This window comes from Barbus barbus (genome assembly GCF_936440315.1).
Source record: "Barbus barbus genome assembly, chromosome: 39".
NCBI classification, from domain to species: Eukaryota; Metazoa; Chordata; class Actinopteri; order Cypriniformes; family Cyprinidae; genus Barbus; species Barbus barbus.
This window is the reverse complement of record NC_136717.1, coordinates 18,936,277-18,963,764: the sequence shown is the minus strand read 5'-3', so window position 1 is coordinate 18,963,764 and position 27,488 is coordinate 18,936,277. Positions and strand designations below refer to the sequence as shown.

Genomic DNA, 27,488 nt, shown 5'->3' with positions numbered 1-27,488 from the left:
AAGCTCATGCACTTCTGACAGCAAAATGGAAATATTTCCATGGCTTTCTAACATCTACAGATGGAGAATATACCTGTGAAATGTAAGTTATGCATTTAGGAAAAGAGCACATAGCTTAAACCAGCGTGTCTCTGTCAGCGGCACACGCAGCCTTTCTGTCAGAGCATCAGACGGGCTGAATCGCTTTAAACTGAAACTATAAACTATAGGCTACTATATCTTACGAGTTTTTTTATAGCCCTTCATATAAAGCTTGTCACATGTTTAGAACAAAGCGTATTATGCTCTTTCTCCACAGCAGTATTGCTTCATACTGTATCGCATATAAAAATATATCGATATATCGTACAAACTCGATATACCGCCCAGCCCTAATTGACAGAGAACATCATCTTTTTTGCAATGTGATCAGTAAAAGTTAAAAGGTCTGCAAAAACTCTATATTAAATAATATAATAATTATACATTTTCTCTGTACAAAAAAGTATTGAAATAATTTTTTGCCATCTTTATGAATTTGATGCTTTTCTGAGAGGGTTTTACCATCAACCTCTTAAGCTCAGCACACGGTCAGCATGCTAATTAGAGTTTTACAAATCTAAAAATAAATCAAATAAATTCCTTTTAAATGTTAAATATAACCTTTAAATATAGGTAATTTTTGGTTTCCATTTGTTTTTCCATTTTTCTATTAATACCAGTGTATTTGAAGACCAGGGCAAAGTAAGGGCAGCGGTTTGCCTGCAGTGTCTGAAATAGGCCTCAAGTCTCAAGAACAAGTGACAATGCAATAAGCTCTGTGGGTATTATAGCAGTCCAGACAGAGCTAATTACATGCTTTATCTTCTCATACAGTATCTATAGATGCAGCACACAGAATGAGGTAGATTTGACCAGACCAGCAAACTTTCCATGATTTTTATAGAAACCAACATGAGCTCCAACAGTGCCAATTTATCGCTAACAGCGTGACTGGGGGAGATATGGAATGAAAATATTTAGTTAACTCTCATCAGGGTTTCTCCACCACCAAGTCACAACTCACTCGCACTAGGCCAACTGCTATTGGTATGTCGCAGGTTGTCAGTCACACAGTAGGCCAAAGGCGTCATGCCCATTCAAACTAAGGGGCCCCTGCCCCCTCAGATTTTTGAGCCAAGTGGATTTTCAATGCAGCTTCCAAAAGACAAAAAAATAGCCAAATCATATTTTTATATTTGATACAATCACACTGGCGTGATTAGATCGTTCAGTGCGTCAAATCACCAGCTGCAAAATTCTAATCTGCGTTCGCTGGGTGGCGCTGAGCCAGAGACAGACGCGTTTTTACAGCGCTGCATTATAACCAATCACACACGATTCTGTTGAGCTTATGAATGCAATGGCCAATCAGAGGCGTTCAGATGAGTCACCGCTGAAACGCGGTGTTTCGTTCGTGACTGAATTCTCTTATCAGAAACAACAAAGTGCAGAAGTGCGTACGATGTAAGTAAGAGATTCATTTCACAGTGCAAACAGCTTCAGTGATTATAATGGGACTTTTTGAGACTGAAGTCTTGATAATGAAATGATAATATTGTTTGATAATTTAAGTTTCCTTTGCTGTCTTCTGTACAATGAAAATGATATAATTAGTAACTTACAACGTTTGATTAAATTCATGTTAAATACAAAGTCAGTCATAAAATATTGTATGTGGTGCTTAAGTAAAGTTAATATGTGGCACTTAAGTAAAAAGTCGGATTTTATGAGTAGTTATTCTACATTCTACAGAAATGTCCACTTTTGATATGGCAAGATGTCTTAAAATATATTTATTTTTCTAACATTTAAACTTAGACCACATTATTAGATTACCTTTTGACTTCATGAATATAAAAACGACAGGTTATTTTATTATTATTATTTTTTTTTTAATCTTTTGTGCATTTATTTGCCCATAAGGAAGGTGACACCAGTGACAGTAACACACAATTTTCATGAAAAATGCATTTTACAAAATGGCTTTTGCAAGGTATCAAACCACATGTTGTCAATCATTGTATATTCACTAAATTAAGTAGTTTAATCCATGTATTCTAGTTTTTACAATTCCCTAGCAATAAAGCAACTTTCAACTAAACCAAAGTTCAACCAAAAGCTTTATATGAAATCAAGAGATAAATAAGAAAATTTCTGATAACTGAAAAGAGACAGTGGGCTTATCATGGGCCTTTCTTCATAGATCTTCAGGAAATAGGAAGAAGGAAGTCAAGTGATGTCATCAGTGTGATTTTTATTTCAAAATAAACTATTTTTGTTCAACGGTAACACCAGTGACACAACTCCAGGGGATCACTACTTTCATTATTTTATAATATTTATTCACCATTTAGTTTTTTTATGTCATTTACATTATATATTTGATAGTTATGAATTCATTACTGTATTTTAAATGGTAGAAAAACCTGTTTTTGACCTCAAAATAAAGCACTTTTTCTCTGTACATGGCTGTGGGGACGAGCAGTTTTGTGGTGCTTGCAATTCTATATAATTAATTAAAAAACAAACATTGCCACATTGATGGCTCAAGAAGGTGTAATTGTTCAAATAACATATTGTTTAATTTTAAATCGTAACCCTAAAGTGTTTTTCAAGTGTAATATTTCTGTAAAGGCTAGGGACAGAAAAATGGACTTTACTACTATTCTTCAAACCACTAGGATTTACCCATTTGTAAGCAAGTTTTTAATAATTTGAAATATATATATATATATATATATATATATATATATATATATATATATATATATATATATATATATAAAAATTAGTATGAACACTTTTCCTTTTTTATATTTTAATAAGTGCAAGTAAGAATAATGTCACATTTTGACATTTTATTTTCACAAACGTTAACTGAAACATTAAACTAGACACTATACTTGCATATAAAATGATTTAAAATCACTGTTATAAATTTAATTTGACGATGATGTCTTGTTATTGACAAACACATTTATTTATTTATTCAATGAATATTTTCTATACAATACACATTATGTTCACAAAGCTCTGTATTAGTATCCAGTGTGTTAGCGAAGTGTATACACAATTATGTATGATTTCAGATAACTGGGTCAGAAAAAATCTCCAAGGGCACGTGGAAGATCTTAGAGAGAATGAGTCATGATGGTCCAGCCTTTGGTCATGGACATGGAAAATAAAAAATGTGTGTTTCGCACACACTTAACTGTTTCTCTCATACTTGATTAGAATCTAGCCCAAGGGCGTCTGTGTTTAATGACAGTACACTGAACCGGTGGCAGGTTCCCGTAATTGGCAGAATAAAAGGGTCCAAGGTAAAATGGGTTCTTTGACATGCCGTGTGAATTCTCACCAAGATGTTATCGTTTGTGTGGCATTTTTTCAATTCATACTTAAATTTGATGTCAGCTCAACAGGTATGTGAGATTTTTGTAAGATTAAAAGATTTATATAAAAGACCCACTTGAGTGCAAAGGCTGATTTAGAAAAAAATAAAATAAATGAACAGTTTTTTGTGGAAACATCTTCTGCTGGACTGGTAAAAATCCAAAAGTGCACAGAATTTTGTCATAAAAACTTGTTGATTTTAGCCTCTAACATTTTGTATCTTATTGCTGTGTGTTTTTAGAACACCTTGGTGAGGTCAATTTTATTATTAAACTTGCTGTTTCACTTCACTGTTTCTAAGATAAGGTTTCAAACCATGGAGGCTAAAGGATAAAAGCAGAGATTTGTAATAATAACACCAGAGTGATGTAACTTTCAGAAAGGATCATGGTCTGTCGTGTAATTGTCCGATCGATGCCACTGGCCATACACTGACTGTCTTAAATTGACGTTTCATTGGTTTTGCTGCATGGATGGAATTAAACATTGAGACTATCAGCTATCACTGGGAGAATGTTTTAGATGAAGCGAGAAAGAAATTGACAAGATGTTAGATGTACGTGCAAACTATTTTTGACTTCTGTAATTGTGTGAAATTTAGCTGGAAGGCACAGATTTACATATAACCCATCTACTGCGTTTGGTCCCATTCATACTTCATTAGGCTTTCCCGAGCAAAAGGCGGGCAAGCCGACAGCCAGGCCACAATGAATGAATCGACCAGACTGTGAGAGGTCATCTGGGGCATCTCAGATTCATTTTACATCATGCTGCGTTGAATACGGACTCACCCACATGCACAAAGACCATGTCGTGCATAGAGTAATGTAGATGGCTCTCTAATTGTAAAAGACAATCTCAAATGGTCCACAGGGAATGCATTGCACAGCTCTACCGGTTGAGTTTTAGTCTCATTTTTGAGTGTTTATTAGTATTATTTATGTATTTGTTTATTTCAATTACATTTTGTATTTAAATATGCTTATTTAAATGTTTATTTGTTTAATTTCAATCATTATTTATTTATTTGTGTTTTTCCTGTTTTATTGTTGTTTATTTGTTTACTTTTTTTATTAATTAACATTTTACTTAACATTTAACATTTTAATTTATTTAAATGATACAATTTATTTATTTATTGAACCTAGTGCTGTCAAAAGATTAAATTAAAAGATTAAATAAACAGATTTTATTTAAATAGTATTTGTTTTATTTAAAATGTATTAATGCCATGGTTTTATAATTTTAAGACTTACTGCTGGAACTAAATTCCTTAATTTGAGGAAGGTGAATCAAAACTTTTCGAGACCCTTTTAAGATTTGCAGAAACCTTGTAGCTAAAAATATATTATTAAATAGCATTTACTTATATTTAAAGACAGCACAACAATACGAAGAAAATAAATAGACAAGGCATCTTTCTTGAATTGTACACAACAGCAGTCTGATTCACAAAACAATGACTTATGAACTGATTCTTCAATGAACCAATCAAAAGGAATCAGTAGTTACAATATGTAGTTAAATATACACATACAAAATGTTCAATGTTTTAAAAATGTTACCAAAACTGAATGGAATGGTTATAAAAAAGAAAATCTGAATAGGTCAATTTTTCCAATCCCTAACGGACAAAACTGAGATTTTGAAAATTTGCTAAATGCATTGACTAGTTCTTGCTCAAAAGAGTTCATGATACCATCCTGGTGCCTTGCATCCCATCATATTCATAAAATCCTGTGCACCATGACTACCGGATATTATGCAATAGCCATCCAATTAGATTTGAACTGATGATTTCAACCAGCTCTCGCCATTATTGTACAATATGCGTTCCACGTTGTGTGGGTGTGCCGTCTGACGCGGAGACTCATTATGCCTTTGCTCCTTTCCCTAAAGCTCTCTCAATCTCCACCTCCATCTTTCTTTGTTAAGTACCCTAAATCAGGCAGGCTAGGAACCCAGCAGCGACATACCTGCAGTGCACTTCCTCAACTTCCTGCCAATATCTTTCTCTTTCTCAGATGAGAAGACACTTCCATCCATCAGAGCTGTCAAGCGAGTGGGCCTCTAGGCGCGGGAGCCCTGTGTAGGACTCGCCTCATTTCCCTGCTCTGATTAGCCTGGTTCGGCACTAACACTCCCCGCCTCCCTGGCTTCCTCCTCTCGAGGTGTGTGCGTCTGTGTGCTTTGTACAGCAATAAAGAGCTGTGGGACTTTAGAAACAGAGATTCTCGTTTTTGCATGGTCTATAAACTACAGTGGCCCTATCCAAAGCAAAATGTGACACTTATTGTGACATTGCTTATTTGTAGATGTGTGACTGTATAGCAGTCGATCTCATTCTATTCTTAATTTTTAACTGTTTGCATCTGGCATTAACATCCATGTCAGATGACTGGATGTTAAATTGCTTTTTCATATCCTCAAAAGTCAAAAATGCACAATAAGGTGACATACCTTTGCTCCCAAATAAACAAACCTCTGCACTGCATGTTTGTTTTTCCTTTAAAACCATTAAAGCTAAAAAAAAAAATCTCTATTTAGAGCAATATTTGTGATATGAAGCCTTAAAAAAGATATCACTTATGACCAACTAGATCACAAAACCCAGTTTGGGCCGTTTAAACCTGTATTTAATGCTCTTAATTGGATTTTAAAGGGACAGTTCACTCAAAAATGGAAATTCTGTCATTTACTCACCCTCAAGTTGTTCGAAAAGTTGTCTTTATTGTGTCTTTATTCTGATGAACAACCTTAAAAATATTTAAATTTTTGGGTGAACTATCCCTTTAATACCGCATAAACATGGTATGTCAATCATAAATAAATATTATAAGTAATATATTAGAAAATAAAGAGTTATAAAAATAGTAATATATAAACAAACAATAAATAAATTATGATTTTGTATTAATTATAATTCGTTTTTTTATTATTAATAATATTAATTTATAATTTAATAATATGATAAATATAAAATGTATAAATAATTCTGACATGTATAAGTAAACAATAACAAAAGAGTAAGCACTTTGCAATAAGGTTCAGACCTTTAACATTACTGCATCATGACAAAATGAAAAATACTCATAAATAGCATTTGTTAACCTAGGTTAAATCTTAATTTCTATAAAAACAAATACATTTTTAACAATTCAAATGTATTATGAGCAAACATGAATTAACAATAGACAATGGTATATTTAAAAATGAACAACAACCTAGATTAACCTAAAAATTACAATTTTGTCATTACTCACCCTCATGTCGTTCCACACCTGTAAAAGTTTCTCTCTTATGTTAAACACAAAAGAGGATATTTTAAAGGATTTTGAAGAACCAAACAGCTGTTGGTCCCCACTGACTGAGAAATGCAATGGATGTCAATGGGGACCATCAACTTTTTGATTGCCAGCATTCTTTAAAATATCTTCTTTTATGTTCAACATAAGAAGGAAACTCATACAGGTTTGGAATGACACGCGGGTGAGTAAATGATGACAAAATTTAATTTTTTGGGTGGACTGTCCCTTTAATAAATGCTATAAAAAAAAACGTTCATGACACCTTCTACAAAATGTTATTAACAAAAAAAAAAAACATACAAAACACAACAAAAGTGTGTTACTGTGCCTGTTGTGCTCGAGGACACTGGAGTCCCAGAGGACCCTGTGAGCCTCTGCTTGCTAAATCATTTGGCGCGTCTGCTCTGAGGAACAGCCTGGCCTAGTTGCAGCTGTACGCTAAGTAGGCTACACAGCCCGGCCTGGCACCCCAATAACCTACAACTCCTTCAGAGCGTCCCCCACAGTCCTTGTTTTACTTCTTTCACCGTAACTAAAAAAGCCCTGGTAAGATGTGTAGCTGTGTATGTACAGCATGTGCTGTGTGTATAATCAGCAGTGGGAGAGCCTACTGTGTGGATAGTGGGAGATCCTGTTACAGTATCAACAAACTCTGGCAGCCTATGCCATGTGTGCTTACAACAGAAAGGAAAAACTCACACAACACTATCCATCATACGGACAGGTACATAATTTACAATACATTTATTTAAACTAAGGTCAGCTGCTGCTTGTCACCACAGTTTAGTTTGATAGCATAATGTTAAGCAAACAGCTATAAGGAAAATCAAAGCAGTGTGGCACTTTTAACTCTTTGATGCATGGAATAAATCAATCAATAAAGTCAATCTTTATTATGATATATTTTAAGAAAGTTACACGTATGTCCACTGCAATAATTATAAAAAAATATATTGATATAAAAGTAAATATTCCAGAGGTATGTGGTGTATCGGCAAAGCTAAGCAACTGATGCAACAGCATGATTAATTCTCGGTGCCAAAAAGCTGATTTCATTCCTATACATAGTTCATATTATTCCTACCATCAATATGGTTCTTATGATGCACAACTATGACATTTTAACAATTGTCATAATTGTGATCTGCAGATGGTGTTGTATTCGACATTATTACTGCACACAGGCTCCATATGGCACAACAAACTGACAAATGTATGGGGTTTTCCATGCAAGAAGCCATGCATTATTATTTTTATTAGTCTTGTTTTGTCATGATCACAACTTTTCAAATCATAACAAAAATTGTTTTCTTGAAATCTTATCCAGGGTAAACTTATTTGATTTTTATAGAATATGTATAATATCTTACATCATTAATTCATTTATTTGAAAAAGTTATATATTAATTCAAATAAAATATGCAAATTCATTTGAAATTTATTTAAATTCAATTCAAAATTTAGTTAAGACAAAAAAATAGCAGAAACAGTCAAGGAGATGCATATAAATTACACTATAATTATGTAAGTGATACACAGATCTACATTTTTATTTATAATGTTTAGATATTTAAATGTAATATTTGAATTTTAAATATTTAGGAGGGATAACATAATAGCAATAAACTATGAATTCATATTGATTGATTCCACTAAATTGGCCACAATTAGGATGAATAATGAAAAAGTACAATAATGTATAAAAATATTAAATAACTCCATTAATACTTAAATAATCTTACTCAAGGAGTCCCAGTTTTTAATTTTTCATATCATAAATTACTTTCCACAATGCCCTCATTTATGAATGGACATCAATTAATCAATCGTCACAATTTTTTTTTTTTTTGACAATAAATATTTTTTTACCTCACAGCTGTTTAGATAGAATAAACATCAGATATGTCAAAGTCAAAAAAAAAAAAAAAAAGATTAGTAACAGCAGATCTATTAAAAAATCATGAGTAAACATCTTTTGTTATGCTGAGATCAAGTGATCTTGATTGGGAGAAATCAAGATAATCACAATGCATAGCTTCTTAGGGGGCTATACTAACTTTTGCTTTTCTATGTAATGACACTACAAAGTCAGATGCACTACAACACCAAACTAATGCATTTTTTTTCCTGTAATTGATGTTGAGAGAAAATGCTTTCATACAATTTGCAGAGAAAGCTGAAAAACACATTAACCAACGGTTGTCTCGCTTATGCAGTTATAATGCTATATTCTTCGGTGTTTATCAGACTTCTGACAAAGCGAAATGCGACCGCTTTCTCAAGTGCTAATGCTCCAAATCGATAAACAGCACTGGTGTGCTCATTCCTGAAATATTTCCACCACTTTCTAGGTCTACATATGCCGCGCTCTCCAATCACTGTGGGCATTGCAACCCAGATACATTTGCTGCTTTAAACAAGTGTTGCAGAGGGACTGTACACCCCATCAAATGTGAAAATGAGGAGTTAAACTTCGGCTACACCTAGACATGAAATTTCACAGCTATGAGGAGTGGGGAAAGAAGGAGGAGGACGACGACACAGTTATGCAATGCCAAAAATGCAAGCATAATACAATTTCAAATGCCAACATGAAAGCTGGTTTAGGGATCTGCAAAACGACCCCGGAGTGTGCACCATATTTCTGAGCTGACACATAAAGACGGCCCACAGAGCAACACCTGCTGCTGCCAACTGAGCAAGAGCTGTCAAATGAGGAATATTTCCCACCAAGTACACACTACATTAGCAGGACCATGAGAAGTTCAGGTGAGAAACAGAGGCCTTGTCTTAACTTAAATATGTGCTAAACACTGCTGTTAACATATTCAGCTACACCACTTTAAACAGAGAGGGGAAACTGAGATACAATGTTACATGTGTATATGCAAACTGCATCAATTTTAACAGCAAACTAGCATATAAATGGCCTCAAAGCTAACATTTGTGACTAAAAGCCATACAACTCATTTTGATTTGTGCTTGAAAAAGTCAAAAATTAGACTATTTTGCACAACTAGCGACACAAATTATTGCATAAACTACATTTTTAAAAACTGGTTGTTGATTGGTTGTTATGCAGTTGCTAAGGGGTTCTGATTAGTTTTTATGTTGCTTAGTTTGCAACAAATGTGTCCTGGGTTGCCAGGGTGTTGCTATGCAGTTGCTATGAAGTTCTGTGTAGTTATGTTACTATGTGGCTGCTAAGGTATTATGGGTGGTTGCTAGGGTGTTGCTATGCAATTAATAAAGGGTTCTGCGTAGTTCTTATGTTGCTGTGTGGCTTCTAAGGTGTTGTGGGTGGTTGGCAGGGTGTTGCTATGCAGCTGAAAAGGGTTCTGTGTAGTTCTTATGTTGCTGTGTGGCTTCTAAGGTGTTGTAGGTGGTTGCCATGGTGTTGTTGTGCAATTTAAAATGGTTCTGTGTTGTTCTTATGTTGCTATGTGGCAGCTAAGGTGTTCTGGGTGGTTCCCAGGCTGTTGCTATGCAGTTGCTATGACGTTCTGTGTAGTTATGTTACTATGTGGCTGCTAAGGTATTATGGGTGGTTGCTAGGGTGTTGCTATGCAATTAATAAAGGGTTCTGCGTAGTTCTTATGTTGCTGTGTGGCTGCTAAGGTGTTCTGAGTGGTTAACAGGGTGTGCTATGCAGCTCTAAAGGGTTGTGTGTAGTTTGTATGTTGCTGTGTGGCTTCTAAGGTATTCTAGGTGGTTGCCAGGGTGTTGCTATACAGCTGAAAAGGGCTCTGTGCAGTTCTTATGTTGCTGTATGGCTTCTAAGTTATTCTAGGTGGTCGCCAGGGTGTTGCTATGCAGCTGAAAAGGGTTCTGTGTAGTTCTTATGTTACTATGTGGCTGCTAGATTGTTCCGGGTAGTTGCAAGGGTGTTGCTAGGAGGTCAAAGTCAAAAGACACAATCTCTATCATGCCATCCTATGAATGATTTAGTTGTATCTGCACATTAATCTAGTGTTCTAACACTGAACAAAAATCTCACTTCACCTTTATGCTGTGAAAGAGAAAATCAGCCACCATTGTAAAGAAGCATCCTTGCAGAAGAGCTCCTGACCTCATAAATTACAGCACTAGATATTACAAAGAAAGTAAGAAAGGTCACATATAGTTCAGACTCAGAGACTGGAAGAAAAAAGGAAATATAAAACTCAACCATGTAAATACAAGTTCATAATGTCATTATAACATATCTTACATCATATTTAAAGCTGAAACCCAATCCAGGCACAGCATTACTACGTTTTGCTAGTGATATATTATGAATTGTAATTTTTTTTCAGCTGTTCTTTCTCACTGCCTGGGGGCATTCCTTTGAAGATAACAGCAATGAAAACATGCCTGAAATATAGCATTAATCAGCTTGGCAAGTGTTAAGTATTATTCTGTAATTGAGCATACGGATGCAACTGACTCATAAGCAGTTATGAGTGACATAAAGCTGACTTTTCTTTGTTCACAGTCCATCAATGAATCACTTAATATGCACGCTCACACATTACAAACAAACCCATTGCTGGAATGCACAAATCCAGTCAGAAAGAGCTTACGTGATACTTTTGACTCAGTGAAATGTACCAGAGTCCTACACATTTGGCAGGAGGGCAAACAATGCATTGCAAGCTTATTTAAACGCATCTCATGCACACTCAATTGTTTTTAACATTAGAGATGCACTTCCACAAGTTTCTTGACAAAGTCTTTTCAAAGGTTACACATCTTCACATCTACAAATTGAATTTAGACTTTTATTATCATAGTTATAGCTTCAATGGGTGCCAAGCAACTATGGCCAAATGGACAAAGCTTATTTTGAATAGTCATCTTATTACATTTGCACTTTGATTTTTCAACAATTTCATTTTTGAAGCCGTTTGATAAAGATTTTATCTCATGTCTGAACCTTGCACCCTTATGCCAAAAAGGCAAGCCCTGCATCTGTATCAAAGCAAATTTTACATCCAAGCCTCATACATACGCAGTTGCTCATTTCAGAGATGAGCAAAAATTTAGAACAGACTCAAAAATGTGGAGAAAAAAGCGAGAGATTTCTTGAGTGCATCCAAATGTCATAAATCTATTAAATAAGGCTTTTTATTTTACTTAAATATTTACTGTTTTCATATAATTATACTACATATACAATTATTTTTTAAGAAGTCTCTCATGCTCATCAAGGCTGTATTTATTTGACCAAATATACAGAAAAACAAGAATATTGTGAAATATTATTACAACTTAAAATAATGATTTTCTATTTTAATATAGTTTAAAATATAATTTATTCCTGTGATGCAAAGCTAAATTTTCATCAGCCATTACTCCAGTCTTCAGTGTCACATGATCCTTCAGATCATTCTAATATGCCGATTTATTATCAATGTTGGAAACAGTAGTATATCCATTTCTGTGACACTTTTTTCAGGTTTCTTAATGAATAAAAAGATTAAAAGAACAAGATTTATTCAAAAGAGAAATCTTTTCTAACAATATAAGTCTTTACTATTGCTTTTTATCAATTTAACACATCTTTGCTAAATAAAACTTATGTTTTAAAAAAATAAAAAATAAAAGAAATAAAAAAGATTTCTATTTCGAATAATTGCTGTTTAAAATATAAATTACATTTTAAAATATATCAAAATATAAAAGTGTTATTTTAAATTACAATAATATTTCACAATATTAATGTTTTTTTATATGATCAAATAAATGCAGCGTTGATGAGCATAAGAAACTAATCTTACTGATCCCAAATTTTTGAATGGCAGTGTATATCATTTCTTTATTATTTACATTAATTTATATGATCATAATACATTAAATATATTTATATAAATTACTATGATTTAAGTATTTTACATATTACAATTATATAAAAACTTAAATACTTTATTTAATCTATGCACGATACATAAAATTATATTTGATCAAAAATTTAAGGGAACACTGAAATTTTGGCAACTTGTACAATAACCCTTCCAAAAGAGCAAAAGATAAGAAAGTATTCCATAGTCCCTAAAGAAACACCATTAGCTTGCAGGTTCCTCTCCAGTCAGGCAGTGGTAATCGAGTTGGACGTCTGACTAAATGAGAGGAAACAACGGAAGGTGTCAGAACAGCTGGACTGTGATTCCCACAGCAATGGAGGGAGTGGAACTGAAAGTCCTAATGATGACATTTTGTGCAATGCTGCAATCATTTAACGAGCTTTATTTCCCCTCATCTGCACCCACATCACTCTGTTTCTCGTAATACTCAGCAGTGATTTTTTTTTACTGCAGTGGCATATGCAGGGACAACGATGCATTGATAAATGGACAGTGAATGCTGGAACGTTTGATATGCTGATATATTTGTGAATTACGGCTTTTATGAACATAAAGCCGATGCTGGAGATAGAATGATGGTTTGTTTAATGATTTCCAGAGTGGATAATGCAAGGTGAAGATCCCTTAGCAACAGAGAGAGTGGGTGTATGAAAAAGAGAGTGGAAAAGGACCAGGGAGGCAGGGAAATGGATATAAAGCGAGCGAGAAAACAAATACAGTGTGTGAAAGAGAGAACGCCGAGCTGCTCAGACTTCACACAATACTTTTGTGCTGCTTTTGATGGAGCTCAGCTTTGCTGATTCACATTTTTTCACACCTCACATTGTTTAACTGATCATCCTGCTCAGGAATTTTTCAAAAGTAGAAAACTATATTATTATAAACTATATAAATATATTATGCAGCTTTAAGAAGCATCGGTTTGAGGCTGAGCTATTGGGGCTATATCTCAGTAACTATAAGGTTTTGAGTGAAAAGTCCAATTCAGTGTTACTTTAGTAACATTAATACTAGCTTTTTGTCGATATTTTGAATTAGATTTTATTTTTTCTGTCTACACTTTAATTTTTAGTTTTAGTAATTTTGCTATGTGTCATTTTTATTAGCTTTAGTTTTCTTTACAGTAGCGCTGTCAATCCATTAATTGCATCCAAAATAAAAGTTTTTATTTACATAATATATGTGTGTGTACTGTATATATTTATTATGTATATAAATATACACACATGCATGCATATATTTAAGAAAAATATGTAATATTTGTATATTAAATATACTTATATAATATAATTTATATAAACATAAATATATACATATAAAGACATGTAAATATTTTCAAAATATATACTGTATTAGTGTGTATTTATATATACAACTATACACAGTACACACAAATATATTATGTAAACAAAAACGTTTATTTTAGATGCGATTAATCGCAATTAATCGTTTGACAGCACTACTTTAAATATGTCTAAAGGGTTTATTTATTTTAAATTATAATTAGAAATATCATTAAATTCTGGTTGTAGTTTTATTGAACTATAATAGTAACATTAATAATAGTTTTTGTTAATATTTTGAATTAGACTTTTTCTGTCTTAATTTTAGTTTCAGTAATTTTGCTGGTGTTTTTGTCATTTTTATTAGCTTTTGTGTTCTTTAAATATGTCAAAAGCGTCTTATTTCTTTTACATTTAAATTTTTAGTATATTCAGCTTTAGTTATTGTAGTTAAACTTAACAAAAATTTGCTTGAATAAAAATCAGTTTTGGCTGTTTTATATTTTATTTTCATTTTTTCAGTTAATATTTGTTTTATTTCAAGTAACAAAGTCATGTTTTCTTGGTTGTAGTTTGATTTAACTACAACAACCCTGGCCCAATTACAATTACAATTGTATTTTCTATAGTAATTTCTTCAAATATCTTTTAAACAATATAAAAAAAATCCTCTGAAATTAGAATTCTGAATTAATTAAATCGCAAAAAAAAAAAAAAAAAAAACCGAACTAAATTTTATGCCAAAACAATGTTTTATAATATTAATAATAATCATAACAGCCATTTAAACGTCAGGGTCCCATTGTGGCAAATTACATGAACTTTTTTTGTGACAACATGCCCAAAAACCAACTGGAACATTTTTCCTGTTTAACAAATAAAGATGTTCAAAATATTTTTTAGATTATTTTTGGCCAAGTTTTAGGTCTGTATACTTGGCCTAAGAAATATTTACTGGACTATAAATTGTGACAACAAGCCCCAGTCTCCCTGATATCTTGGCTTTTGGGTAGAATAAAGTAATAACACAGTGTGAGCAAGGTGAGCTGTTAAAGCAGCTTGAAAGTGAAATGAAAGACTCACAAAATATGAATCTCTCTTCCAAGTGGTCTCAGGGCAATTCTCACAAGAGCCTCTCACTCTGAGGCGGGCGGCGGGATGGTAAATTGCATTGTGGGAGTTGGTATTAGGTGATGACACCAGAGGTTAAGACTCTGAAATCCACGGCCCATCAATGCCAGGCTGTGAAAAGTCACAGACTACAAGCCCCTGCTGATCTTGCATTTATGTTTCTGTGGCAGAAGGAAAGAAATGAACTGTCTATGGGCCGTCGTATCACGCAGCCCGAGGGAAACCAAGATAGATGGATGGTAAACATGGGGAGTTTCTGCTGTGGGTGAGGGGGAAAGACAGATAAAGAAAGATGTTTTTCCATGGAGAGTTAAAGTGAGGATGTATTTGTAGGAAGAGCAAAGCCGTAAGACTGGTTTCTGTTGCTATGGCAGGCACAGGGTGTGGTGAGCAGCAGTAACTGTGCAAGCAGCCTGCGTGTGGGTGTGTGAGTATTACCGATAAGCGTGTGTGAGTGTGCAGTGTGTGTATACGTCTGCATGTGATGGTGAGAGTGGGCAGCACGCTGACAGCATATGCATGTGTGTGCCAGTTGATTACTGGATGTGATGAGAGACGAGAAAACTAGAGATGACCTGCAGTGGTTTATTCCGGTTCCCATTCCCACCACACCACATCAGTTACCCACAAGTCCAGACCTGTCAACCCTCAAGGCATAAGGGTGTTGGCTCCCTAAAGCCTGAGCGGGCACAACCAGATAAATGCACAAAAGCAGAAACAAACAAACAAATAAATACAATAAATAGATCAAATAATTTGTAATAAAATACAATTTCTAATATATTATGTATTACCAAATGTATGTACACAATTTATTTACTTATTTACTATAAAATAAAACAAATAAAAAAATATGCACATATTCTAGTTATTTATTTACCATAAAAATAAATGCAATTAAAATGCAAATATTAAAACAAAATATATAACTTTATTTTTATTATTTTAGCTAATTCTGTGCATTTATTATATAACAAAGTGAAATGAAATAGCAATATATAAAAGGTATTAGTGAATTTGTGTATATTCATTATATAATATATGCTGAAATGAAATCTTCAATGTATAATCAATCAATTTTTCTTCAATATAGAATTGATTTGTGTATATTATATTTATTTACTATAAAACAAAATAGGCTCAATTAAGATAAAATACATAAAACTATATAAATAAATAAGTAAATAATTAAAAATAAATATTTATTTAATTTTTTTATTTGTAACTACTTTTGTGCATTCATTATATAGTATAAAGTGAAATAAAATGTCCAATATATAATATGTATTACTGAATTTGTGAATATTCTATTTATTCACTATAAAAATTAAATGTTAAATTAAAAACCAAATATTGCAATTTATAGTAAATACATAAAATAAAAATAATAATAAACAATGTATATTTAATAATGTTGTTGTTAACTAGTTGTGTGCATTCATTATACAATATATCCTGAAATTAAATCTCCAATATATGTATTACTGAATTGTTTTGTATATTCCATTTACTTACTATAAAACAAAATGGATTTAATTACATTAAATACATACACATACAAAAGTATATAAATAATAAGTAAAAAACTAAAAGTATTAAATAATTTTATTCAATTATTTATTTGTTACTATTTTTGTGCATTTTGTGCAATAATATGTAAAGGCGGCAAATTTATTTCCAATCTATTATGTATTGCCAAATATATGCATATTTTCTGTTAATTTACTATAATAACAAAATGTTTGCAATCAAAATGAAATGCATATAAATAGATACATACATACACTGGCAACACATTTAGTATTACTATAATGAATGACATGACCGCATCAGTCAGTACAGGTGTAAATCTCTTGTTGAGGCTTCATGGGTGGTGTACCTGCTCTGACATGTTGTGGTTTTACAACCCAAATTTGAGTCCAGCTCAGGTCATTTCCCAATCACAAGCCCTTTCTCCCCATCATTTCCTCTCAAGCATGATGAGATGAAAGGAGATGAACATGCAGTTGTTTTGCTGTCAATGCTCCCACAAACCCCTCTGCCACCCACCTTCATAAGTCAGCCTAATTGTTTGTTTCCTTCTGGCTTCTGTCGAATGAAAGACGCTATATTATTTTGCCAGTTTCTGTGGACTCTCCCCTTCTCTCCAGGGACTGCCAGCAAAACAGTAATTAGTAGGACTCTGAGAAAAAGAACGGGAGGCCTTTTGAAAACTGTTAATTACAACTTTGTGAGCATGACAAAAGGGCAGACACGGTATACAACGCAGACACTGATGCCACCAGAGCAAGAGACACTTGAATCACAATATCTACCATCACACGTGCATTCTCAATAGAGACTACAAAAGATTTCCGGATGTGAATACGCAGATTGAATTCTGCTAAATGAGGACTGTAGGCAGAAATAAAATGACAAACTCTAATAAAAATTTTTGCATTACTATTATTAAATGTTTTAATCTGCCACAATTACATACTGTCTTTGAATAATCCCATCTAGGTGCTTTTTTCAACAGAAACTGATTAATTAATCACAATATCATGCAATTCAATTTAATTTCAAACGACAGACAGGCCTAACTCAAATATTTCAATACGCTGCTTCTGAAAGCATTTCAGTGCAACGCAACGAACACAACTGAGCAATCCAGTGCACTTCTGATACCATTTTCCTTGTCATTCCAGATGGTCATCATGTCAAACAGCTCCAGGCTGTAACGTTGTGATTCACAATCACCGTCAGAGGAAATTACGGGAATGATTCATCAGCTATATTACAAGAAATATTCTGAAAGCAATTATTATAAAAACCTTGTACTAACTGAATTTTTTTAATTACTTGAGATTTCTGTTTTTAAAAGCTGAAACAAAACAATAGCTCAAGAACAATGTGTTTTTGTAGTTAAAAATACCGCCCGTTTCCTGTCTTTCCGCCAAAAAAAATCAGTGGTGGAGAAGCTCTCCACTAATCAATAGCATCCTGCTTTCAAACCCTGTTCAAAGGAAAAAATCACTGCTCTTCCGAACACAACCCAGAATTCATTATGGTGACCTGAATGCCTTAATCCAAGCCATCTGAGCACAAGCATCAAGCCAAACAAATTAAAAAACTTGTGTATTACTGGGGCATTACACAATTCTATCTTTTGGCTTGCCTGACTCATTTCACATTGAGTAAAACGTGACTTTACTTACACATTCACATTGAATATGCACAGTTAACAGCAACAAATTACATCTTACATAGACTGCCTTAAAGGGAAAGTTCACCAAAAAATACAAATTACTCAACCTCATGTCGTTTCAAACCTGTATGACTTCCTTTCTTCTGTGGAACACAAAAGAAGAATTTTGGTCCATACAATGGAAGTCAATGAAAGCCACACAGCTCTGGAATGACATGAAGGTGTAATTTTTTGGGTGAACTATTCCTTTAAGGACACAGAACATGTCTGTGCATTGCATTATAAGTAAAGTAGGGACATGTTTGCTGAATTCCAATAGCATTTGTGACATACAAATTATGCATGGGAAGATTCTCGAGAGGAACGTGGGAAACACTCAATAGCACACATGGATGAGATGGAATCTGACGATCATAAATAATCGAAAACTATAGCCATATATTCAAGTTTAAAAGTAAAGCTACAATACAAATCTCCTAGTTCTACGCTAGTTTCCTGTTTTTAGATTTCTATTTTAGGTGGATGTGAAACCCAAGAAATAAATAATAAAAAATGTTTCACCATGAGCCTATGTACACTCACACACAGCCTTTGGGGTTCATCCAGTGCAAAGCCTGAAATAGCCTGGAAAGACGAGGCCACAGAGATGCCCGATGCTTTAATATGCAGCTTATGACAACAAAGTCATTCATTTGCTTCCCACAGAGCGACGTCTTACTAATGGCACCTCTGTCAAAGTCTGTTTTAATGGAATTCACTTCGCCAAATCAGAGACTGAAAATGAAGGCAAAACTGTAACAGTCATCTGAATAATGCAAAGCTTAGAGGAATGTAAAATAAATGACGCATGGGGCTTGCAGAACTTCAGGGCATGTTTTAAAGATTATATGAAACATTAAACCATGGTTTCAATGGAAATAAACTATTTTGTAAATGGCAAATGCAACAACTGCGTCTCGTTTCTACTGTGTCACATAATATCTACTTATTCCATCTGAAATTCCTGACCATTCTTGATTGCTGACATTAAAGACTCAATGAAATCAAAATAAGAGTTGTGTGCTATAAAGCCAATGTCTATTAGCTTTGAGGACAAACACACTCAGTTAAGCTACATATATACATATAAACTGGACCTCCTAATTATTAATATCCCCTTGTGAGGGACCCCACTCCTCAAAAAATAAATATAAATGTTATTTAAATATGTTTTAATATGCTTTAAATATAATGTTATTTACTAAATTAAACAACTGTCTTTATATTGTTCCAATATACTCAATTTTTACTTTGTATCTTTTTAGACTAATACTTAAATGTTATATCCATAAAAATCTATGCCAATGCATACCAATATATGATTCAACAGGAAATGCATCCACATCAGAAAGTAAATTGAATTCAGTGGGTCTTTAAAAACACTGAGCAGAATTTAACAATATAAACACATTTCACTTTGTTGTCCACATTACAAGCACTCCTCATGTCTATAGAAAGAAAAGAAAAGAAATGAACACTGTGACAGCTCGAGGCTGTTCTGAACAGTCAAGGATGCAAGAAATCAGTCTACCATGCAAGCGTCCTTTTGAAATCAGTGTTCCTGCAGCTTGCAGTGGCAGACTTCAAATAGATTGGATTTAACAAAATAATCTTACATGTCAATATGGAGAATCTGCAACTAGCTACATGCTTCACTGGCATACAGAGACTAAAATGTGACTGCAGAAAACAAGAACTGTAGCATGCAAACATGATCTGCATTGCCTTTGGGAATGTCAAAGATCTCCATTAAAGATGGCGTTCATAATGGATGAAGCAGGTTGATCTTAGAAATGACGTATGAGTTATAATGTTGTCTAAAGGCCATCTCTGCCCATTGCATATCATTTATTGTTTTTTAAACATTCCTCCACAGCAATCATTTTTTTAAGACTGCGTATCAAGTGAAAAAAAAGCCAACTTTTAAAAACTCATCTCTGCATCATTTTCATTGCGCTTCTTCATTTCTTATGTAAAAGCCTCCTAAGAAACAAAGTTCATAGCATTAAAATAAAATAACCACAATACTACAAAAAAACTAATTGAAAACTACGTAAACCAGTCCAAGTAATAGTGCAGTGCCTCCATGTCACTATGATTGGCTGATTATTCTGTATGTTGAATAATATTACCTATTATAAAAGCAAATGGTCCACAACCAGTCAAAGAATTGATGAAATAATTAAAAATGAAATACTGAAATAATGAAAACAACAAATAAACAATTCAGACATCATGTTGGATCATGTCTAAAATTGAATTAACCTAAAATTGGATGCACAAAATATTGGTACCATATTGGTTTTGAGCCAACACAGTCTATATAAAAAATAATATATATTATTATTTTTACTATTGGTCGATACTGGACAGTGTGCACACTTATTTTCCTTATTTTTACATCGAGATTATCTTTGGTGATATCTAACGCTCACTTAAAGGTAGTCTTCAAAAACAGTATAAATTTATTAACACTGTTAAATGTAATCTTCAACAAATCTCAGAATTAACATCAATTCTGTATTTTATAATACTGTGATTTTTAGAGTATTTAAAACAATTGATTTTATGTTTTCTTGTTAATTTATTCAAACAAAAAAGTGTGAATTTTAATATCGGTCACATATTGGCTACCCAGACACAACATGAAAACAATTATCAGTTTATCAACCAGAAACAGTGCATCATAAATCAAGGGGTATCAATTATTTATGAGTTAAATGCTCCCCACAGGTTGGTGTGGAGTGGGAGAAATCTGGCTGCGAGCTGTCCGTGCTGCAGCCAGCCCTCATGAAGAGGAGTGTTGTAGAGAATCGCGGCTGACAGTGTGTTTCACCATTGACCTGAGCTCAGCGTGGGCTCAGAATATACTCATCAGCCACCTGCTGGAGCAGCATTCCTACAGTCTAATCCTTCAGAGAGTTCAGGGGGCAGTACACTATGCACACTGACTAAGCAGACCCCATCAATACATCATGTAGCGGACGCCAGCATTTACTAACTGAAATCTTACAAAGCCGATTAAAACTCAAACCAATATGTAACTAACAGACCGACATGGCTGGGCCTGATATCTGCAAATCAGGGGCTGTCAGAATTGGAGATACAAACAGATTTTTGACATTAAGGCAAGGTCAAGATCAGAAGAGTATGGGACGAATGGACGAATCATGACTAACAAGCTTTGGCATTTTATGATATGATGACTTCAAGATTCCGCTCTCATTTGACTATAGCATAACACAAATCAAAAAAATGTTATACTTCACTGAGCCTCATGTTGTTTCAAACCAATAAAACTTTCTTTGATTAGACGTGTTTTTTGATTATTAAAATCTAATTAAATCATTAAAACAGAATGAATTTGGAAAATAATAAATGTAATCAATTGTTAATTAGGCATTTTAAAATTCAGCAAAGGACTTCATAGGGTGCTACAAAAGCACCATAAAAATATCTTGTGCACTTTATTTCAAAGTCAGACTTCTGAATCGTTCTTTTCAGTCTTTTCAATCAATCAGATGATCTGCTTCACAAAACCGGTTGAATAATTTGTTTACAACTTAGACTCATCTGGTTCTCAAGCATCAATTTACAATCCAGTCAAAAAGGATGGATCACGGTTTCCAACAAAAAATATTAACCAGTAGAACTGTTTGCATCGTGATAATAAGATATTTTTTTTAAGCACCAAAGGATCGTGTGACACTGAAGACTGGAGTAATGGTTGCTGAAAATTCAGCTTTGATTTCACAGGAATAAATAACATTTTAAAACATATCGAAATAGAAAATGTTTGTTTTAAGTTGCAATACTATTTCACATTACAACTACTTTTACTGTATTTCTGAGCACATAAATGCAGCCTCAGTGAGCATAAGGCACTTCTTACAAGAATGAAACATATAATCTAGTAAATTGGGCCTCCGGCTGTTCTTCACTGCATTTTAAATCATCATAGTTGACTATTATCGTATTGCTCTGTCTGTCCTATATCTGCCATACATCCAACACGATACATCAAAGACTTCACAAGCTTCACTGGAGCCAGCTAACCGTCTGTTGCATTGGTATTGAGCTCAAAACACCCCAAAGCAACATTTCACAAGCGCATTTAGGCAGTGAAACTACCTCTCACTTTTCAGGCGTCTTAGGGGACACATTTCCGGACTGACGTGTAGCCTATATGTGCTTGACAAGTAACAAGTGAAATGACTGCTGTCAGCAACTCATGAAAAACAAATTACACCAAAATCGAGGAGCAACATTAGCTATACATCAATAATAGATGTGGAGGGACAGCTTGTGCACCGAATGAAATTGAAGAGATGCAATATTTTGCGGGAGGCAACAAAACCCCTTCATATCAAGAACTAAAATTACATTTTCTTGGCTTATCTGGGACTCAGTCTGCTTTTTTCATGGCCCTTTCGGATTTCCACCTCCTACATAAGACACAAAACCCTATCAACAGTCCTTCTTGCTCTTTTATCCTAATATTGGTGTCTTCACGCTAATTTTCTTCCAACTTTCTCATTTCACCGTCTCATCTCAAGTCATTGCTCTTTCAGTATCATTTTATTCACCTTTATCACCTCTCTCCACCCAATTCCGACATTGTCATCTTTTCAATTTGTCCCTCCACATCTTTCGCTTTAACTTGGTTTCTTTGTTCGCCTTCTTTCTTGCAGCGAGAGAGCGCATTATTCCTGTAAACCGTCTGTCAGTTGCGTGTGTCGATAATCAACCCTGCTGGGTGGGCCACGGAAAATTGACCATAACCACTATTCAAGCAACTATACACTGTTACACTATACACTATACACTATACACTATACAGCCATTCTTGTATTCGAGAAGAGTAGGGAGCCGGGCATGAAAAGAACGAGGGTAAAGGGAGAAAATTAGATAATCATAGAGGAGAAACCTACATATATCAATCAATCAACAAATCAGCAATGCATAACAAGCATGGACTTGCTCATATCAAAAAAGGGGGCTGACTTACTGCTTCTAGTCTAGTATAAGGTTGAGATATAAGAGCTGATCACCAACCAGTGCTGCAATTACTACTGTATTCTGAAAGCTGCTAAGAGCAACACCAATTTACTCCCAAATTGAACCTTCTAGGGCCATTGTGACATTGCAAAAAACACAAGAGGCTTTGCAGAAAGTCTGCCAAAATCTCAGCATTGGAAAGGTGGCGGGTACAAAAAATTAAAAAATGATACATGGAACAAAGCACTTTTTGGATCACATCATTTTTCATTACAATTTCTGCAATATAATAGTGGCCTTCCATCAAGGACAAATCCAAAATCTATTAAAAGGAGCAAATTACTCCAAAAAAGGTTCAATTTGTATGGAAAAGAGCATCCAGTACATTCTTCAATTACAATAAATGGAAACTGGAATTTAAGGCATCTATGTAAATGTAAAAGCACCGTAAAAAGTCTGTAAAACTAAAACATTAAAATGAAATTAATTTTTTATAAAATAAATTAAAATGCACTTCATTTAAAATGTTTGGGTTTGGTAAGATTATTTTTTAAATGTTCTTAAAATAATATTTTATACTGATATTGAATTGAATTTTATGCTGAATTTCAGGCATCATTACTTCAGTTTTCAGTGTCACATGATCAGTCTAATATGCTGATTTAGAGCTCATCTTTTCTTACTATCATCAATCTTGACAACAGTTGTGCTTAATATTTTTGTAGAACACAGGATACATTTTTAAGATTCTTTTAAGAATAAGGTTCAAAAGATTGTGTTTATTTGAAATAGATTTTTTGTAACAATGTAAAAGTCTTTACTCTAACATTTGAAGTCATATATACTTAGTTACACTAGCCTATTTTGGAATCTTAAAACCTTCAGTCTCCAATCACTGTAATTGCATGAAAAAGAGCAACTATTCTCCTAAATTTCCTACAGACAAAATAAAGTTATATGAGTTTGCAATAACATGACGGTGAGTAAAAGATAACCATTTTCTGCAGCTAAAAAGCATTTGCATAAACAAAGAAAATCCTGCACTAATGGTGTAACGATTATGTTACCTGCTCTATTGTGTATAAAAAGTGGTGTTTGTAGGGTGGCCAGAGCAGATTACTGCTACAAACAGTGTTAATGTGAACACAAATATGCAGCTCTGTTCTGTGGATCTTTTGGTATACTCTCCAACTGTCCATCACATCAGATTTCCAGAGAAAGCACAGGCATGCCTGTGATAATGCAAAATGTGTCAACTCCTAGAGCTGCGTCATGAAGCCCAAACTGATCGCTCAATGTGTGGTTGCTAATCACATTCTGAAATGCACTCTTAAATGGATAGCAACCTTCAATTTTACTAATAAGGCTCCTTGATTATGTCATCAAAATAAGCCCCTCATGGCAGAAACCAAAATCGAGTTTCAACAGGTGGAGAGAAAAGGTACTGCGGCACACATGTGACGCCCTTCCCATTGTGTTTGCAACTGTTACAGTGTCTAAATGAATAAGAAGTCTGAAAACAAACATCCTGCTGGGACTCACTCATGTCCTCCCACAAAAGTTATTTATCTCCCAGAGAAATAAATAAGTCAACAGTGCTGCAGAGAAGCAGACATCATTTATGAAGCTGGGATCATACACAATGTTACCAACCGAGGAGGTGCAGGTATCTGATTAAATAAGGATTCCAAAGGGGGGGTTTTAACAGTGATTCCACAGAAATCAGTTCTTGGTTGCACAAAGAACCATTCGCCAAACAGTTCTTAAGAACCATTGTTTCTTAGTATAACTTAAAGAACCTTTTGTGCAATAGAAAGTATTTTAAGAGTGCATGTTGGCAACTTTTATGAAACACTTTCAATTGTGTTCTCAAAAAAAGAAGGTAAGTAGGAGGTAAGTAGGTAGTTGGGTAGAACAACTGCTGACTGACCTCAAAATAGTATTGTGACTGAGTTCAGGTGCATTTCAACGTAATTGCATCATAAAACAAGCAGTAATCAATGACAAAAAGTGCATGATTTGGTTAAATCAATATAAAGCACATTCTAAATATTCAGTTTGAATAATTATTGAGACTAAAATAGGTCAAACTTAATTTTAAGGTTAAGCAGTGACATATACTTACTAGTTAATTATTTATAATTACAAGCAACTAACCCTAAACATAACCCTGAAGTAAGTTTGTAGATAATACAGTATTTATGTAATTACTCTATAACAATGCCACCGTACAATAAAGTGTAACCCTAAAAAAAGTGTAAACATTTACCGCTTGCGTTCTTGCCACAAATGAGGTGCTGATACGGCTGCAAAAGACCCCACAGCTCCGAATCGTTATTTATGGCCTGTTCCAGGGACTCCACGGAAAACTTTGGCACTCCGTTCTCTTTCTCCACCAGCGCGCTCCTCTGCACCCGGCTGAACACCTCTCGGAACAGGCTCTCCATACAGGCGCTCAGGTAGATCGCCGCGTGCTCGTGGATGCGCAGGGCCACCCGGCTATCCACCATCCACCTGAAGAACTTCCCTACGGAGAAGACGAGTCCGCATCGGGCAGACTTGCCCCGGCTGAACTTATCGCCCGTGTTCATGTTGTATAGCGACAGCGCGCTGAGCGCCGCAGTGATGCAGTTCACGGAGATGGTCCACGAGAGGACCATCTTGATGGCGCTCTGGATCTCGTGCTTGGTGCATCTGGCGTAACGCAGACTCAGGCGCTGCGCCTCCCGGGCGATCCTCACCAGCGCGCGGCTGACCAGTGCGGAGAGCTTGGCCAGGATCTCCCGCGACGCGTTCCCCACGCACAGCTCCTCGTCTTTGCGCAGCGCGCCCTCCACCTCTCCAAGGGTCCACGGCACGTCCTCCTCCAGCTCGGGCAGTTTGGCGCACTGGCCCGAGCACTCCAGGATCTCCGTGTCTTCCGCCAGGACTGTGTTGACCGTGTCCAAACTGTTGTGTCTGCTGTGCATGGATTCAGTCAGATGCCAGCAGTTGCCCCCATGCGCATACGACAGATGCGTGTCCGAGCAACAGAGCGACACGCTGGACGACCTGAAGGAATCCGCCGCTCCACCATAACCGGAATCGAGCGTTAAATCCTCCAGCGTCCTCGCAGCTGTCTTACCCTTGCCTGCCATGGCTGCACCTCATAATGTTAGGCTTATGCCTGATATTTTAAAGAAAGCCCAAAGCGCGTTCCTGTGGCGCGCCCTGTCCTCGGAGCAGTAGAGGAATGTATTGCCAACAAATTTCAAGCGCAAACACAATCTACACGCGCGCGCAGTGACAATTCGTTTAGTGTTTTGGTAAATCACCAGAATAAAAAAAATATCTCCAACGCGCGCCTCTGCTCCCAACTTTGGCTGCGTAATTCGAAAGCTCAGAACGCCTTCACAAACCACTGCATCATTCGCTGCAAAACCACTCATCTGGGGAGGAGCTATGCAAATATAGCACTCATAGGAGGAGGGGCTATGTGTATAAATCACTCTCAAGGAGGGAGGGACTATGCAAATTGAAATAACTTGTGATCAAATCAACAGGCTCCAAAAGTGTGCCTTTTTCACTTTCAAAACAGAAAAATTGCCTCATACTAGTAGTGTCTTTCAAATATTAAAAACTGTTATCCTTAAAAATCACATACATGAGCAAAATGCAGATTTTGATTGAAAAATATTTATCAGCATCTGCATATTTGTAAAAACGAATAATTAAAAAGACGACATGAATACAAATGAATATTTATTAATTATATGATTATTATTTATATTGCAATAATATTATACAATTATAAATAATTATTCTATATGTGATATATAATTGCATATGGAACAAAATTATACCCTCATAATCTCTTCTAAACACTCTTCTCTTACCAACTCGACATGCTCCTCTATAGCCGGAGGGTGTTTACGCGATGATTCTGAAATTTGTAGATCAAAGCAATCGCTTGCACAGTTTCTGCACCTTTCATCTGTCTCTATCAATCTAAAATTTAACTCAGGCAATTACTTCAGAATTGTCAAAAAAGTTCTGGAATGAAACAAGCACGCTGTACAAGAATAGATTTAAAAACGTCTAAAGGCTTTGTGTGTTTAATTATCCAAGTGTTCTAGCGTGAAAAGAAACTAATTGTTTTGCCGTGAGAAGTCTTGCAGTGTGTCTCCTTATCAAGCTCATTATTAATACGCATTGAAGGCGACATTTGACGCATTGATGGGGAATTGTTGAGTATCTGGTGCCCTCTCTAGGAGATACTGAGTAATAGCCTTTATGCTGTACTTGA

At 34.9% G+C, this 27,488-nt stretch overlaps 1 protein-coding gene across 1 annotated transcript in view; it reads right to left on the bottom strand.

Annotated features, from left to right (window-relative positions):
- The window catches only part of LOC306858406 (ankyrin repeat and BTB/POZ domain-containing protein 3-A), a 134,641-nt gene extending 108,008 nt beyond the window's left edge, over positions 1 to 26,633 (bottom strand). The window contains exon 1 of the mRNA XM_079398936.1: positions 25,473 to 26,633. Within this exon, the coding sequence (XP_079255062.1) occupies positions 25,473 to 26,340 (868 nt within the window). The 5' untranslated portion in view covers positions 26,341 to 26,633. The remainder of the gene's footprint in view (positions 1 to 25,472) is intronic.
- Positions 26,634 to 27,488: the final 855 nt, after the last annotated feature.